Source organism: Egretta garzetta, unplaced genomic scaffold (assembly GCF_000687185.1).
Source record: "Egretta garzetta isolate BGI_Z169 unplaced genomic scaffold, ASM68718v1 scaffold69, whole genome shotgun sequence".
Taxonomy (NCBI): domain Eukaryota; kingdom Metazoa; phylum Chordata; class Aves; order Pelecaniformes; family Ardeidae; genus Egretta; species Egretta garzetta.
Genome location: NW_009260790.1, coordinates 360,731 through 372,132, shown reverse-complemented (window position 1 = coordinate 372,132; position 11,402 = coordinate 360,731). Strand labels below are relative to the sequence as shown.

Below are 11,402 nucleotides of genomic sequence, written 5' to 3'. Positions count from 1 at the left end.
TAAGGTTAATATGTTCGTAACACCTATTCAGCCTGTACAAAAGCCACTGAATAGAATTCTGCTGTTTTTCTGCTGGTGGTAGGTCAGTGGCTGAGTCAGTGATAGAAACAAAATATCTTCAGTATGTTCCCAGAACAGTATCCCACTTCTTTAACGCAACCTTCCCGCCCCAGGATGGTTTGCTCTCAGCATTTAACCTCCTTTCTCTTGCAGAGTAGCAATGGAAAGCAGCATTGAGCCTTAAAAACAGAAGTCAGACGTGTCCTTGTAGGGAGACTGTCTGCCTTGGAGCTCCCCACGGGGAGGCAATCGGCCCCTGCTGTTGGCAAGGAGCTCTCACTCGCTCGGCAGCATTAATCAGGGCTGACTGTTCCTCTTAATCCTCTGATCCCTTCCATACGGACGAGAACACAAGCGTCGCATTTGCGTGTTACGCTCTTCTTCGCTGAAAATAGGGCCGGCTCCCGGGCTTGCAGCAGGCAGCGATTAGATGGGTGGGTGATCAAAACATGATTAGCAAATCTGCAATTAGAATGAAGGCCAGGAGGGCAGTGGCTTACTGCAAGGAAGGGTCACAACTGGTGTCTTTCAGAATAGAAATAAATACGTGAAATGACAAAGGATTTAGCTGCGCTCTTGTCTCATGACTAACTGAAATAGCCAAGGCACTGCTAGGAAGAAGCTAGGACTTTTTAAAGTATCAGAGATAGTTTATGTAGCTAAAACAGCCTTAGAAATTGGGATGTCTGCATCAATTCTAAATTTTGTCCCAGATACTTTTTTGTGACTGGTATACAGGAACTTCATAACTTTCTTTAGTAGCTAGGCAGTGAAGGTACTGACCGTGCCTTGCAGAGGTTTGTGAAGCTTCTAATACATCAGTGTGTGAAATGCATCGAGACTCTGGAAAATGTCTACCAAAGCTGCAGACTCTTACTGCCAGCTGTGATGAATTTGAGCAGGCCAGGAGTGGAGAGGCGTTTCTGTCAGATACTACATGTAGAAGAAGAACAACAGTTTGCTTGAAGCCAATTGCAAGACAAACAATGGCATGTTTTTAGCTTACTTTTGTTGTCTTTAAAAAACCTGTGATGTGGAAAATACGGCAACTACAACCCTGTCTCAGAAGAACCGTTTAGTAAAATCGATCCCATTTTTCCACGTCTAAATAATAGCATTCACATCAGCTTCAGAGACAGCAAGATTTGGCCCATTTACAGTACCGTGCAGTTCACTGTTTTCTCAGGAGTAGGAGGCACATAATGAAACAAAATCTAATATTGCATGACGAAAATTCAAATTACACCTTCAAGATCCAGGGAGATCTAGGAAATTTATAATCCGTGGTCAAGATCCTGGCAATCAATTCACTGGTATGAACTCATTTAACCGGGGTCTGTGCAAACAGAGGGACTTGTTCTTAGGACTCTGGCTGCAGCATCGGCACTTACTACACAGTCCCAGTGCGCATCCATTCAGCACACCGCGCGATTAAGGGGAAGAGGTGGGTAGTTTGACTGGGGAGTCTTATGCACACTTGTGAAGGACATTGTGGACAGCCGTTTTTCAAGTCCAATCACCACCAATCTTCAGTAGTTAAAGCATACACAAGCTGGGTGATCTATGAATTAACCTTAGTAGTCTGATATTTCTACGTTACAGAAGGATAAACAACAAGAGTTAAGCTTATGAGAATTCAAAACTGTTTCCAGTGGGTTGGGAATTTGAACCTAGGCCCTTACTCCATTAAATCAGTCCCTCTGCCTGAAACTCTGACCCAGCAAGCCAGCCTCGGATAGACATAACACGATTCTTTATACAGGCCTATGGCATGACATGCATTGCACAGCAGTATCTTAGTATAAATCTGGTAAATAGAATTGCATGGGCAATAAAAAGCTTTTACTCTAAATGCTTTCTGTATAGACAGATAGTGAACATAGTGACCTTTATTTATTTTTTTAAGACAATTATTAAAAGATATAGGCAGGCAAATGTTTAAAAATGACCTGGTTTTAAAAAGCTGAGCTCTGGAAGAAATCCGGGCAATGTTGGGTGAAGAAGAAAAATGAGTTCTGACCCTCTGTCTTTTGAGCCATCTGGTTTTTGAGTCCCTCAGTTGCTGCAGGATGGTTTTATTTCATTTACCTATGAACAGCCTACAATTACAGGCTCCTTTCCAAGGTCTTCCATAAACTAGTTTCTATGCTGACCTTTCTTCCAGTGTCCCTGTAGCGGTGTTGTGCCTGCTTGTCTTTGTTATTATTAGATTTGGTCTGCTAATAGCATTCAAAGGAAACGAGGAGATGCAAGGTTTCTTCTCTCATGTGAATACGGTAGCATAGCATATAACTTCAGCTTCCTAGACTGGTTACAAGGACTGGAAAGGAGTAGTGCTGAAGAAAGAATCAAATATTGAATAATTTCTTTTTCTGGCGTTCCACTGTTCCCAGTTCTCCATCCCCTACATATATTCTAAAGCTACTTCAAGCACAAGTCTGGAGACTAAACATTTGATGCAGATGAGCGATTGCTCTAAGAAGTGTTGCACGTTTTCATGGAAAAAAAAAAATCTGCATTTATGTAGAAAAGACGAGCAGTTTTGCAGTCTGTATCTTTGTAATTTCCTTAATACAGTATAGTAATGAGGCCATGAATACCAAAAAAAAAGTTAAATATGATAGCTTTCCTCTAGGCTGTAGTGTTAAGAGTTTACAATCTTTACTCAAAATGCATTCTCAAGAAAATACAGATAAATCTGGACATTGACTGAAAGTCAATGAACAGTCAGGTAGGGATCATGATAACGTGTTTGTGCTCTAGTGTAATCTTGGTTCTGAATATTTCTTACTGCATAGTGGAATTAAAATAGTATCAGGTTTTGTGCTTCTCAACTGGGACTGGTTGTTTATGACATATATGGTCATGTAATAGCAGGGAATTTATAAATGCTGCCTTCTTAATGACAATAATAATACTCTGAATTTCTAGAGAGGCTTTCATTCTAGGATCTTAAAGTACTTTACAAACAGTTAATGAAGTCTTACTATTTCCTTGTGGAATAGGCAAGTTGCATTAAACTGAGAGGATAAATGAGGCACAGAGAGATTAAGGGACTTGTCTGTGGGCAGAATGTCAGTGGTGTCATCAGGAAGAGAATGTAGCAGCCCTGTCCTGTCTCAAAATCTTACCTTTGCAAATGCTTAGGACAAGAGCTCTGTGCTCTCTGAATAGGTCAGCCCAATTGAGTTCTAAGATCATTTTTGGTGGGTTATTGTAGGTTTTGGACTCTATAGGAAATAATTTAAAAAAAAAAAAAAGTCTTCAGAGAGCGCTTAAATAATTTTGGTCTACTAGTCAACCATTCAAAATAAAAAATATTCCAGATGGTGTTTTCAGGAAAGGCAGAGCAAGCTTTTGCAGCACTAATTTTTGCCTGCTGAGGTTTTATTTTTCTTCTTCCCCAAGGGCCTTGAAAGCAGTGCAGTACAACTTGGGGAGGGGGGGGGAATCCCCAGTAATGGAGGCAGGCACAGTTGAAGGCAATTTGCCATCATAAACAAGCCTCAGGTTTCCTTACTGGTAAAACTTGTACCAGACAGCAGTAAATAATGAATGTCCGCTGCCGTCTCTGGGAAGGAGCGAGTGACATTGATTTTGTCAGGTGCCACCCCTCTTTCCTGCACACACAGCTGTATTGTAGCCAGACCCACTGGAGATCTGGGCACAAGGGATTTGGGGGACAGAATGCTGAACAACCTTCTACTAAGTTTCTGCCCTGTTGCAGAAAGTCATAATGTTTTGCTCCTTCTTTTCCTCCTTTCCCAAACAACCACTTACAGAAGGAAACCATTGGATATCCTTCTTTCCACAGTGCGGCTTTTTTAGCTATAGCAGCATGAGAGACCTTGTGGAGATTCAGATATGCTTGTAGAGAAGATTATAGAGAAACAGTAACTTGTTTTCAGAGGAAAAATAATTTGTACTGGAGGGAAAAAAAACCCCACAACCAAATTTTTGAGGTGTCTGCAGAGTACATCTATACCTATTTAATTTAGTCAAATCTACCCACCTTACTGCCTGGTAGTAGTAAGAGTGTTTTTTGTGTTTTGTTCTGTCCCTTAATATTTCTTCGGGATATCTGGTAAGCGTTAATTTGCGGATGATCTGTGCAATTGTAAACCATCTTAGAATCATAGAATGTTTTGGGTTGGAAGGGACCCCTAGAGGTCATCTAGTCCAACCCCCCTGCAGGGAGCAGGGACACTGCTAACTAGATCAGGTTGCTCAGAGCCCCGTCCAACCTGGCCTTGAATGTTTCCAGGGATGGGGCCTCCACCACCTCGCTGGGCAACCTGTTCCAGTGTTTCACCACCTTCATTGTAAAGAATTTCTTACTTATATCCAGTCTAAACCTACCCTGGTTTAGTTTAAAACCATTACCCCTTGTCTTGTCACAGCTGGCCCTACTAAAAAGATTTTCCCCACCTTTCCTATAGGCCCCCTTTAGGTATTGAAAGGCCGCAATCAGGTCTCCCCACAGCCTTCTCTTCTCCAGGCTGAACAAGCCCAACTCTCTCAGCCTGTCCTCACAGGAGAGGTGCTCCAGCCCTTGGATCATTTTTGTGGCCCTCCTCTGGACCCGCTCCAACAGGTCCATGTCCTTCTTGTGCTGAGGGCTCCAGAGCTGGATGCAGGGCTCTAGGTGAGGTCTCACCAGAGGTGGTTGACCCCTTGTAACTTTTTTTGCTACATGTCATTGAGTTTCATGGATGTCAGTGGGAGATGAAAGCCCTTGGTAGCAGCGAGCCTTTGAACAGCAGCGGTGACACTGCTGAAGAGCTGGGTGTGGCGGTACTGGTACAGCCCTTACGGCACTCCTGCTTCAGCCAGTGATTATAATGCTGGAGGAACACTGGAGGCTTGTAATTTGGTTTCCTTTTAGAAGTCTCTGAGATAGACTGCAGACCAACAGGAGAGCATCTGCTTTTCTTTTTGCTAAAGAACACTGCTGGAACTTCTCTGTGTAAGCTCACTTAAAAACCCATTGCTTGATTTTATTAATATGTAATAATTTGGCTCCTTTTTACCTACAGAAAATTACTTATCTGAATAAAATGCAAGAATATTGTCTAACGAAAGGGGAAAATAAAGAGTATAATTGTGTTAATTATCAGAATACCAGACATGTAATTAATATGCCACAGGAACAAAGAGCAAATGTACTAATAGCACATAATTGGACTTAAACTACACCCTTGGTAGAAGTCTCTGCAATGGAACTGTTGTGTTTGTGCTCCTTTTCAAATTAGCAATAAGGAATAAATTAACATCCATTTTCTTGCCCATACAAAGATGGAATCATATTGTGGGGCAGGGTAATGAATTCAGAGAATGCCTTTACATTCCCATATGGCTCTTAGGGAGGGGAATACTCATGCACATGGCTCTTCTCCCTTGCGGGAAGGCAGGCAGAGAGAGGAGGAAAACCTCATTGTATGACCAGATGTTTGCTGAATACCATGATCCTAAAGAATACAAAAAAAAATCTGTAAGCTGAGTAATTTAAACATTGTCACCAGTACCTGGTGCAAATATTTGTGTTGGTTTATCCATCTATGCTTTCATACATGGTATGTTACTGTGTTATGTTGTCAGATAAGGAAGTAGGTAGGGTAGGGGCTAGTCACGGACCTAAAGGGACATCTGTGATTAGAACTGGAAAGAAAACCTGTAATTCTTCGCTCTTTTTTTTTTCCCCCCTCTCCTTCTTCCACCCTCCCCTCCCCACAGCATAAATCACTAGTTCAGTTTTCTGTATAAATTAGGGAGTTAAAGCAGTTGTTAATGTGGGCATAGCCCACTATGCTGCTCTTTAGAACATGTTAGTACAGCACATGAAAAAACCACGTAGAACCACCAGAGTCCTTGTTTTTGGTGGACGTGCATTGCAGAAAGGCTCATCCAGAGCACCTGACTGTAATTCTTATGTTATTGAGTTAGAGGATGATTACTAAAATAACTTATTACTGATGCTGTTTCACTTTCTGTACTCTCTCCCTCTTTGCCTTTAGTGGTGTCTTACTAAGGTTTACAAATAATTTATTTAATGCTGTTCAGAGGCCACAGTGGTTTTAGAGACTTAGGAGACCTCAGTATTCCTTCAAGTAAGGAAATAAATTTTTAAGAAACAGGTCCAGTTCCATTCAGACTCCACTTCTATTTATATAACACAGCTTAAAATAGCCATTGTGGTATTAGATGCAAAGACTTACATTAATAAAGCCTAAATTTTATTGAGGTCCTTAAGTCAAGTATTGCTTTTTAGCTAAGTGCTTGAAAACTGGTCTGTTCAAGGCATTTCAATGTATTACAGTATTTCTTAATTCAAGGTATTTCAAGGTATTGCAGTACTTCTGTATTTTACCTACCCTCTTTGTGCCCTGCTTTCCTTAATATGCAAATGAAAAGCCTAGAAATTCTATCTTATTCAATTGTAATGCACCTGTCATCACAATATCTAGACACCTGCCTTTCTACTTCACAGAAGTATTGTGAGAGTGCATTAATTAACGCTTGTAAAATGCTTGGAGATCCTAGGATGGAAGGTGCTAATGAGTTGTAAGATATTATAAAGATGTTGCAGAATATTCGATCTCTTTGTAAGGAAAGACCTGCATCTTTCCTTCATTGCTTTTATGTTTCTAGATGATATTTTGCAATAGGTTAAGTCTAAACAGGACAAAAAGGGTTAAACAAGGTAGAAAGATTGCTAAAGCTGCTAGTTTTCTTGTGTGGAAGCTAGTTGTTTTTATGTATTTCTTTGCTTATTGAATTTTCTTTTTGTATCTCTGATGAACCCATACTTCAATGGCTTGTTGAGAATTCTCTGAACATTCAGAAATGTCAGGGGAGAAGATTTTCTTCTTCAGATTGCCAGGCCTTCATTTGCATCCCCTAAATCAATTCTCACATATGATCAAAGCACTTCTGGAAATTTTCAAGTGTGGGGAAAACTGGTCCTCTAATTCTTTCTCCTCTAATATATACAGTCAGGTTCCAAAGCATTAACAAAAAACAAAAAAAACAAAAACAAACAAAAAAAAACAAACCCCAACCCCCCCCCCCCCCAAAAAAAAAAAAAAACCCAACAAAAAAACACAAACCAAAAAACCCAACAAAAAAACCCAAAACCAAAAAACCAACCAACCACCCTCATCCACGGAATCTGAACACACATTAATTGTATCCCTCTTTATGTTCAGAGGATTGCAACTATGTATATTAAGGACATAAAGGCTGGAAAAGATGTAGCAGCTCATCTATGTACGTTTTCTCTTCAAGCTTTCCTCTGGCATTTTGTTGTGGAGTTTTCTTTTGAATGACCCAAAAGATGCCACTTCTGCCTGTTGCCTTACAAGAGTACGCTGTGATCTCTTAGATTTCATTGTGAAGAATTAATTTTTTTATATTCACCTTGAATTATCTTTTTCCTAGTGTTGTTATTGTTCATTCTTCCCACTTGGCTTAGGCTGATAAAGCAGTGTCAGAACCAAAAAATACTAAAATTCAAATTCCCAAAATACCTTGGGATTCTCCTATTGCTTTCTCTAGTGGGAAATGGAAGAGCTAGAGTGGAGCTGTAATACAGCTTCTCAGAAAGTGGTCTGTTGTTGCCTTCATCTAATATTTTGCTTGGCTGTGCATGCATCTCTCTTCATGAGCTTAATTACTGCATAGTCTCTATGGCAATTGGTCCCCTTTCAGAAGTGGTTGCAGGGCAGCTGTGATAAACCTGCCAGTAGAGGTTTATGCTCAGTAGAGGAGACAAAGCTAGGTTCTGAGCTCTAACTTCCCATTAAAAGCAATCATAACCGGAAACAAACTGGTATGCAGACACTAATTGTACTGAGATGAAAATAAGCCCACACCCAGTTCTGGCCTCTTTATTTAAAGACTGGACCATTTTCCCAACCTAGTTCTAGACTATTTGAAGTTTGGACCCTTTCCCCATATCTCCCCTTTTGAACAAGGGTCCAGGTCTATTATCCAAAAGTAATGGTGCATATTCCATGTGTATTCAAAATCATTTATGATCCTGAGCTCTAACAATCAGATCCAGATCTGCTGTTGACTTAACTGAGCATGACTTGCTTCTCTCTGTATTTATGGTATGCACCAGCTTCCTTTAAGTAGCGAGCGAAGGCATTCATTTTTACCTATCACCTTATCTTTCCATTTCTGGCTGCTCAGCTCCATTCTGACAAGTGCAATAAATGTGTCCTCCTGGGTCCTTGCAAGCTGGGCATTAGTCACACTGTGCATTTCAAGGACATCAGTCTGATAGTTTTTCAGCTGAAACGGAAAACATGTTCTGCCAGGAGCCATTTGTTCCAGTTTTGTTGCTTACTAATAAAATAAAAATCAATGGGTTTTTGGAGCTTGAGAAGCAGGTCAGAGAGTAGGAGGGAGATAGGTGGTAAAAATGAAGGTGCTGAAGTTAGTTCTCTGAGTTTCTCTGAAATAATGGCATGTGGCATTTCAGATAAAGTGAGAATCTCTGTCAACTTGAGGAAATGCAGTTACCTCTGACAAACAGTATAGCTGTTGTTTAACAGCAAATAGGACTGGCACATAGCAGGTCTCACACTGGGCAGTTTAAATCAAAATTAATGTTGTGAAACAAAAGGTATTTGGGAGGATGTTGTATTTGCCGTACTTTTAGTTGCATTTGCCCACAGAATGTCAGTGGTGATGTGGATCAGAATTTAATTTTCCTGTCTCCACCACAGGTAGAGTACCCATACTATTGGTATCCTCAACCACTAAACTGCCAGTTCAAACCATTTAGTCATCTAACTAAACAAAATCATCAAACTGATCTTAAAATACAGTGTAAAGAATTATTTGCTTTACTGAATCAGTGCCTTAGTCACAACTGACTCAGAGGAGTTTTGCTTAGAGAGTGAAATGCAATCAATGCCTTCTCCTTCCCTGGAAATTTCCCAGTTTCATCATGACTGATTCAGCCGATTAATTAATCTGAGCCGGTAGTGTCATTGTGCAATAGATAAAGTTTACCTGGACATAGCATTTCTTCTCTTAAAAATGTCTCTCCTTCCTAATTCCACAGAATCAGAATGATTTAAATGAGTCCTGATGGTGACACTGAAGTCCCCCCTTCTTACCGTGGTCGATGGTAGCGTGCTCCGCTGTAACGCAAGATACAGCCAAAGTGACTGTAGAGCAAATGTTGCTCTTTAGGTGTGGCAGAAGTGACAGTTTAAAGAACCTAGTTTTTTCTCTAGTTTAAAGGTAATAATTTATTTTGCAGAAAATGTTTTAGAGTATGTGTATATATTTGCATGCCAGCTGGCTGCTGGCCTACAAGCCCTCTTCAGATACTTTTATATTGACATTTGAGCTCTGTACATAGCTATGTCCCTAATGAAAATCCAGTATTTGAGCAAATAATTTGTGTTACATCATGTATTCATCAATGGGCAATCATCTTTTAACTGATACCTTGCCTTGCAAAAAAATGGGGTGGTTCGTACTCATACATTAAGGTAGTAAGACTAGTTTGAGAGTCATACTGAGCTGGACAGTCCTTCTACTCTCCGTACAAAAGAAAAATACATAAAGTAGCATGCTGTCAGCTGAAGCTGCGTTGGCAGAATGTAAAGACTCAGCTATCTGGCAACAGATGGGCTACAGGCTTCTTCTGACATGATCTGCCATCCAGCATATGTTAGACAGGCTGAGAAATCAAGGGGTTTTAGACTGAGGCTTTAGCTTTATTTAAAAAAAGAAAGATGTCTTAGCTCTTGATAGAGCAGGTGGCCTACAGCACACAGTCAATGAAATAGATGAGGACTAACTTGGTTGCTTGGTTAAGTGATACCTCCATAGCATGGGATAGTAATTGGGGTATTGTTCACTGTACTGGACTGCAGTGTATTTCTCTTCAAATTCCTCTTTCCGCTCTGCACACACTTGCCTTAGCAAATGTGCTTAAGATATAGCAAGTAAAGATGGTTGGTTTTGAGGACGGAAGAAGCCGCTGGGTGGGCAGAACAGCTTGACTTTGGATATTCAAATGCACAGGCTTGCTGCAGACCAGATTCTGCCCACTTGCTGAGACTTAGTGACTGCTCAAGGGCAGTGAGTAAATTGGTTTCTCACCTTAGGTTGGCTGGTCCCCCTGTCTCGAGTTCGGGGTAAACAGGTAGTCAGCAGTAACAGTATTGGGCTTGCCTTGGGAGGGAGGGGGAGGCTCTTCCAGAACATATCAGTCTTGGTATTTAAATTGCATAGTGTTTTAAAATAAAGAAATACCACATCTCTAGGATCTTGAACATTCTGGACTTTATTTTTATTTCACTGTGGGAGTGAAATGGCTAATAGGTACAAAGCATGAGTAGTCATATCTAATTATAAAATAAGTTGGTTGCATTTTAGTTGTCAAAACTGATCATGGTAAGGTATTTCTTCTTCTGTTGAAGCATTTTCTAATTTAAATTTTTGACCAAAGACCAAATAACTTTTCTGCTACAGGACTGGTTCCATGCAACTTAATTATTCCTATAAAACTTCTTGATTTAGAAGGTACTTGTGAATTTTTCCAAACAGAACTAACAGACTTCTGCCTTGATAAAAGTAAGACTACACTAAAAAAGCCTTCTGTCTCACTATGCAGAGTATTTGTCTAAACTGTGAGTGCTGCTGTTCCTCCATTTGGGCAGGGTTAATGCTCCGTCACGGGACAGTCATTCTCTGCAGCGTGTACACCGGGGGGACGAGCACCAAGGAAACCCCCTAGGTCTGCAAGTGTTAACTTGGCGAGGCATGACGGCGCTCTAAGGTGCGTTTTTGTTGAAAGCAGACACATTTCTGCACGATTGCAGTTTTAGAGCTATGAAAACATAGCAAAAAAAAGCATGTATCTGTTTCATGGTGCTTGTTGCAGGCAGGTGTTGGCAGTTTGTGCCTTCCCGGCGTGGTTCAGAGCCCAGCAGCTGACCAGTGTTTGTGCATCCTGCTCCCAGGGCCGTACTGGGCCGGGCTTGCTGCTGGTGGCCTTGCTGTCTTTGGCATCACTGTGGGGTTAGGTAAAAACCAGCTTTTTTGCCTTTCTGCTGACACTGTCTATGAAGGGTAAGGTGAAAGCATTTAAATATCTTTATAGGGGTTTTAACTCCCAAATGTTGGGGGTTTAATCAGCATTTGTTTCAATCAGCTGTGTGAGGCTTCCGTAAGGGCATCGGCTGAGCCCTGATTACCAGCTGACCGCAGCTGCAGCCACGCAGACAGGTTCAGCTCGTGCAAAGAAAACAAAAACAACCCAAAAAAACCTCAAAACCAAACCCTAAGAAAACCCCTTCCCCCCGGCACAACCTATC

At 41.0% G+C, this 11,402-nt stretch overlaps 1 protein-coding gene across 1 annotated transcript in view; it reads left to right on the top strand.

The window, feature by feature from the left end:
• Positions 1-4,785: 4,785 nt before the first annotated feature.
• The window catches only part of CLSTN1 (calsyntenin 1), a 45,277-nt gene continuing 38,660 nt past the window's right edge, over positions 4,786-11,402 (top strand). The window contains exons 1-2 of the mRNA XM_035901846.1: positions 4,786-4,854; positions 10,970-11,111. Coding sequence (XP_035757739.1) covers positions 4,786-4,854; positions 10,970-11,111 — 211 coding nt within the window. The remainder of the gene's footprint in view (positions 4,855-10,969; positions 11,112-11,402) is intronic.